The following is a 6,074-nucleotide window of genomic DNA, read 5'->3' as shown; positions in this document are numbered from 1 at the left end:
GAAATGAACTTCCTAGGACAGTGATGGACAAACTTTTTAAAGATGGGACCAAAGGAAAGGAAATGCTCATTTGTCAGTCTGTTGCTAAAGCAACTCTTTTGAGGTTTCATTGTATTGTATCCTACTCATTGTATTTATCAGATTAGGAATAATGTCACGTGGGCCAGATAGCCATTTCAGGGGTCTGTATCTGGCCCCATAGATTGCCCATCACTGTCCTAGGGTGATCAAGGAAATGAATGATAGGGAAGTCCAGTTACTGAAATACATAAAAAGTTCAAGGATCCCCTGTTCACACTCCCTCCTCAAAGTGAGCAGAAGAAGTAACAGACAAGTGTTGAACAGGCAGTCTAAACTTATTCCTGGAATGTGTGGGGAAAGCTTAGGGTCAAAGATGACAAACTCCTCTCCATGGAGGACAGGATGGGGTTAAGTCACTATTCTTTCCCTTGGTCTCTCATTGGCCACTTCTGCATCTGAAGTGGAAAGAAGTTTCATCAGTCATTCAAATCCCAAGACTAGGACCAATTTCCTCCTGAGAAAACTAAGACTCCAGTGCCCCCTCTCATCCCCATGACTGTGTCCAATTTCTGATCCTATAACTTACATAGGGTTTCCTCTCTGGGGTCCTCAAGATGATGAGAGGGGGAGACTGTCTGGGGAAGACAAGGGCAGCAGAAGCACCTGTAGGAAGACAGGGAGGAAAAGGACAGGAGGATGCAGGTTACTCTGGGAGTTTCTTTGAACATCTTCTCCTAACCAGGCACCCTATTCAGTAGAGAGGGTACAGGATTTCATCAGAAGGAAGAATGAGGAGTATTGAAATAGGAACTGAGTCTCCTTACCTCCTAGGGCTGTCTCCCAGAAAGGCTCCTGGAGAGAGACATGGCAAGGAAAACAGTATCAGGAATGTTCCCAAAGGAGGCAGTTGAGTCCTAAGACCTCATTCATCTCTTTATTCCATCAGACTCTTGAGTTTTCAGTCTTCTTCCCCACACTTACCCATAGGGCTGGATGAATAGCAGAGGAATGTCAACAGAGGAACACAGAGGAAGAGGATGGAGACAAAACTGAGGGTGATGATGTTGCTTCTGAGCACTAAAGCTGGGGCTGGGGAGAGAGGAGTCCTCATGAATCATTGCCCTGAGGGGATCCTCACCTTGACCCTGAAATTGTCCCTTTATTTTCTCCTATCTCTCTTCAGCAACCCCATATCATCGCCAGCATCTAACATTTTGGCAAAAGCACACATGCATTGGAATTAAGGTTAGAAACTCCAAAACCAGGATGGAGAAATGTGGGTCATGCGGAGTTATGAATGAAATCTTCCATTCTGGCCCACATCCTTGTCCTACTGCCCATAGGATCAAGGGGCAATATCAATGTCTTTGTGGCCTATTTTCCTCCATCTCTGGGTGAGAGGAAAGGTCACAGTTTCTTTTATCTATAGGGGTTGAAGGACAGAGTGGTTGTTGTCATCCTCTAGTAGGTCCTGCATTTTTCTTTCTCTCACCTCTCACAATTAGCTCCAGAGGGTCACTGTGCTGTGTCCATTGACTGCCTTTGGTGCTGGGCTGGTAGCTGCATGTGTAAATGCCAGAGTGCTTGGGGGTCACATGAATCAAGAGGAATTGGGCTCCATTTTGAATGATATCTGTGCCTTGAAGGATTTTGTCATCTCCCTCCTTGTACAGAAGAAACCCAGTACTCCAAGAGGGGCCATGACACTGGAGGGTCACGTTGGTTCCTGAGGCCACCTCTGGGCTAGGCTGGACTGAGAGGGAAGCCTTGGGGAAGGAATCTAGAATGCAAGAATAGGTCAGAGATCCTCAAAGTCCCTTCCACAAAAGGGTAGAGGGCACATGAGGCACATGGGCTCAAGTATTCCCTGCCCATTGTCTTCTATTCCCATTGGCTCTTGGATCATTCTTTGCCCAAAGTCTCTTAATTTCCCAGAGAGTGAGGGATGCAAACCTGAGATGTATACTGGGAAACCACTATGGTTGTTCCTTCTCCAGTCCTCCTCCCTGCATCTTGGAGTAGAACTTGGCCAGTCATTCTCCCCAGGCCCTTCACATACACGGATAGACCAAATAATCTCTATCTCACGAGAATCAAAAGAGACTCAGGAAATATGCCCTTCTTGGGCTCCCTCTCATTAGGGACTCTCAATCTTCTGTTCTATGGCCTCTAGACCTTGACACATCCCAGCTGTCACTTGGATCTCCAGGACCTCACTGGGCTCAGATACCTGTCATGGAACTCTCCTCTCATGGTAGATGCAGCTCTAGTTACCAGCATCCTGAGCTCTCACAGAGAGTTGAGTAAAACCAGCTGAGGTACCAGCTGGACTCTGACTCTCTAAGGGCTGAAGAATCCATACTTAAGAGTATTAATATCACCCCAGAGTGAAGCTGGAGGGAGCTGCCAGAATTAGAGAGCCATATTTACCCCAGCCTCAATCCCAAAGTTCCAGAGGGCTGAAAGGAAAGGCTTAGGGAGAGATCCTGCTAAAGGAAGGACCCTCAGTTGGGAGTCAGGAGACTTGAGTCACATCTTTGCTCTTCTCCTCAGTCTTGGTGTGACCATGGCCCACTCACAGGACCTGCCTGAACCTCAATTATCCCATTGATAAATGAGGGAATTGGACTAGACCTTTCAGCCCTTAACAACTCTAAAAACCCAGGAATCTAAGGAGATTTTTCTCATTCAGGGAACCTCACCCAACTTAGGATCTCATGTATCTGAAGGCTCATTGGAGTGAGGATCATTTCCCCTCCCTCTTCATCTGGGGTGTCACAGACTGGCTCAGTGCTGAGCCTAAAACCAGGGTTCAGATCATAGTTGAAGAAGAAGGTCTGAGCCTAATTATATACTCTGTGATTCTCTGATGTGACTCTGGTCAAGTCTTTCCCTCTCCATGGTGCCATTTTACTGATTGCTAATATGGGGGTTTGTCTTCAAGAAAGTCCAAGGAATCTTTCAGATCTTAGGCATTGTGACTTTGATATTAACCCCCAACCCAGGATCAAACATTACCTTTCCAGCCAGTATTCTAGATCTGAAGGGAATCTTGTCTTCCAAGACCCTTCAGCCCTGACAGGATGTGGGGGACAGAGCTGGCAGTATGGACATAATTCCCTAAACTCTATGGGGCCTCTGTCCAGGCAGAGGCCAGAATAGTTACACTCATTGATGTTCTGGGACTCACACACAAGCCTCACCTGGAACCACCAACTCCAGGGCATCGCTCATCTTTGAGCCTCTAGTAAAGCCACTATGTTCCATATAAGTACACTTATAGCTCCCAGTATCCTCGGGGCTCACGGAAGAGAGGAAGAAACCAGTCTGGGACTCTGCTGAGAGCTGCTTTTGTAAGGGCGGCTGAGTTTTATTCTTCCACAGAGTGAATGTCCGTTTTTTAACAGAAGACACCTTGGGTCTTGAGCACCAGAGAGTGATGTTGGTTCCTGGAGCCACCACTGGGCCTGGCTGGGCCCATAGAATGGGTTTAGGGAGTAGTTCTAAGAGGAAAATAGCAGGAAAATCAAGAGGAGTTTTCACTTCTAGGTCCCCTTTCTTAACCCCTTAATGACAGGGGAACAGCAGTCTACAGTCTGTTCTTTTTTGTCTTGAGACAGTTCTGACCTTGGAACACCACCACCCTCTCCTGGGGCCCCAATGAAGTCCATGTGGAACATGAGGAGATCCAAAGGTCTCTTTCACTCTCTTCCAGATATATCCCTTGAGGATTCCCAAGATTTTATGCTGTCCCTAAAGCTCTGTGGGACACTGTGAGGAGGAGGGGTAGACTTGGGTACTTGGAAAGGTTTCCATCTCAAGTCTCCAAGCACAGTCAGTTCTAGGGCCCTCCTGGGATGGGACTTGCTATGGGACATTCTCTTGCTGTAGTAAGTACAGCTTCAGCTGCCAGTGTACTTGGCTGTAAGGATTTATGGGGAAGTAATGGATGAAGATGTGAAGGGCATCCCAGGCATGGAGAACTGTCTGAGCAAAGGCAGAACAATGGGGCATGATGGGTGCTTAAGCCATTTGTCCAGGCTGAAGGGAACACAGTGAGCATAGAAGGGAACTATTGGAGATGCAATTGGACATGGCTGTGCCCATTTGGGCTTTTAAAGGCAGAAAAAGAAATCTGGGTAAAGTCTGCTAAGCCAAAGGAAATCTCAGGATAGTCTGCCTTCTCTAAGAGGCTGATGGGTATCATTTGAGAGGAGTAGCTTAGCTCTCATGGCTGGGTCACCAGGAGACACTAACTTGAATGGGAAAGATCTCTGAGTTTGGAGATGGGACATTTCTGTTATCTTTATTGTCTTGACACTAAATAACCAGATGATCTACTCAAGTCACCTTTCCACCTTCCAGAACCCAGTTTCCCCATCTGTTAAAGGGAAATCATGGGGCATGTGTTCTCCTCACAGGCTTATCAAAAGAAAAGGTTTCAGGACCTTATTTAAACTCTAAAAATATATGTTTGATGGAGTTACTCTTATAGAGGCGTTGAGGATGTGGGGGTGATTGGGGGACAGAGATAACTAGTACCCTATTCTTTAGAGAAAGATCTTGGACTGATCTCAGGACTGGCATCCTTCCCACCAGGGTTAGTTTGATACAAGCATTGCCTCACCTTCCAGCACCAGGAACAGGGGTTTACTGGGCTCTGACCATGAGGTCCCCAGGCTGTAGCGGCAGCTGTAGCTTCCTTTAATAATCATTTTGTCCACATTCTTGAGCATGAACTGTGCCAGCCCCTGGAATGCCTTTCTCTCCTCTATGAGCTCTGCATCCTTCCATAGCTGGAACCTGCCACTGTGCACTTGGCTCTCACACCTGAGGGTCACATTTCCTCCATACGAGACCAAAGGACTCGGGACAGCCAATAGGGTTGGTCTGGTAAGAGTGCCTGAGAAGGAAACCAAGTTCAGATTTCCAGGAATTCCTCTGGCCCCCATGACTCTTTCAGTTCTGAATGCCCAGACCCCCTCCAGGAGTATCCCCATCCACTCACACTATGTTTTCCTCACTTATCATTGTGGGACAGGCTGTCTGGGCTGAGCATGGGCAAAGAGAGGGAGGAGCACAAAAGACTTCTGGGGACAACTTACCCATCTGTGCCCTAATCACTCCTTCCATATGCAGCCCTGTAAGAGAAGATCATGCTATGGATGACTCCTTTCCAGGCTAGGCTAATCCCATCCATCTAATTACTTTTCATCAGAATTTGGAGAAAGAGCCCTTTGATCAGACTTTTTGGTTTTGCTCTTCCTAAAAAGGTTCTGGCTCCTGCTAGGGTCTCTCTGTGTCCTTGAGTCAGCCCCTTCATCACAATGTCCCTCCGTCCCCAAGCTTGACCCTGGAAACTCACCAATGGCGTATAGCAATGTGACTGTTGGGCTCATGGTGGGTCTTCAGCTGTGTCCTGAACTGCCCAGGCTCAAGTGTGTAGAAGGCAAAAGATAGCAGGATGAGAGACTGGCCCAGGATGTGGTGGGAAGCCCAGATGCCTTACACCCCCTAAGCCCAGGACCCACAATTTCCGCTCTGATACTAATGAAATAAAGACCATGGTCCTTCAAGGCTTAGCTTTGAGGGGTTACTGTGTCTTAAGGTGAGTTTATCCTGGCAAGGACAAGAAGTTCTGGTACATATCAAGTATTGAAGGCCACCTAACTGGACCAAGGGGGCCCCTAAGTGCTTGAACATGCCTGGAAAGTACCAAGATCCAACGCCATAAAAAGCCTTACTTGGAATGAATCAATATTGTGCAGAAAGGCCTGATGCCATGTCCTTAGAAGACTAAGTTTCAGACCCCAGACTCAGCTGGTTTATGAGCATGTGTTCCATGTGTGGTATGATTTCTGGGTCAGTCCCCTCCTCATCTCTCTTGGAGTCAACAGCAATAAGAACCACTACAACAGTAATGACTTGTACTTGTGTAGCATGTTCAGTTTATCAAAATAATTTAGTGATATAATCTCAGTTAACTGTCACAACAACATGGCCGAGAGGCACTATGTTATCCCACTTTAGAGATGAGAAATCTGATGTAGAGG

The 6,074-nt window shown here is 47.0% G+C and overlaps 1 protein-coding gene across 1 annotated transcript; it reads right to left on the bottom strand.

The window, feature by feature from the left end:
* Positions 1-429: 429 nt before the first annotated feature.
* Positions 430-5,420, bottom strand: LOC123253978 (immunoglobulin superfamily member 1-like). The gene is made up of 9 exons (XM_044683053.1): positions 5,387-5,420; positions 5,127-5,162; positions 4,649-4,924; positions 3,225-3,524; positions 1,514-1,801; positions 1,003-1,110; positions 846-873; positions 608-684; positions 430-476 (listed from the first exon to the last, which is right to left on the bottom strand). The coding sequence occupies exons 1-9, from the start codon at positions 5,418-5,420 to the stop codon at positions 430-432; spliced, it is 1,194 nt and encodes a 397-aa protein (XP_044538988.1).
* Positions 5,421-6,074: the final 654 nt, after the last annotated feature.

Source organism: Gracilinanus agilis, unplaced genomic scaffold (genome assembly GCF_016433145.1).
Source record: "Gracilinanus agilis isolate LMUSP501 unplaced genomic scaffold, AgileGrace unplaced_scaffold12195, whole genome shotgun sequence".
Classification (NCBI taxonomy): domain Eukaryota; kingdom Metazoa; phylum Chordata; class Mammalia; order Didelphimorphia; family Didelphidae; genus Gracilinanus; species Gracilinanus agilis.
The sequence above is the reverse complement of the archived record's forward strand: the minus strand, read 5'-3'. Positions and strand labels throughout refer to the sequence as shown.

Bases quoted from the DNA above. Each gene is read 5' to 3' on its own strand.
- LOC123253978 (XM_044683053.1), bottom strand. From the start codon at position 5,420: ATGAGCCCAACAGTCACATTGCTATACGCCATTG. The intron at 1,802-3,224 runs GTGAGGCTTGTG...CTTGCATTCTAG, and splicing joins CCTGGAGTTGGTGGTTCCAG to ATTCCTTCCCCAAGGCTTCC. The intron at 685-845 runs GTAAGGAGACTC...GTCTTCCTACAG, and splicing joins CTGGGAGACAGCCCTAGGAG to GTGCTTCTGCTGCCCTTGTC.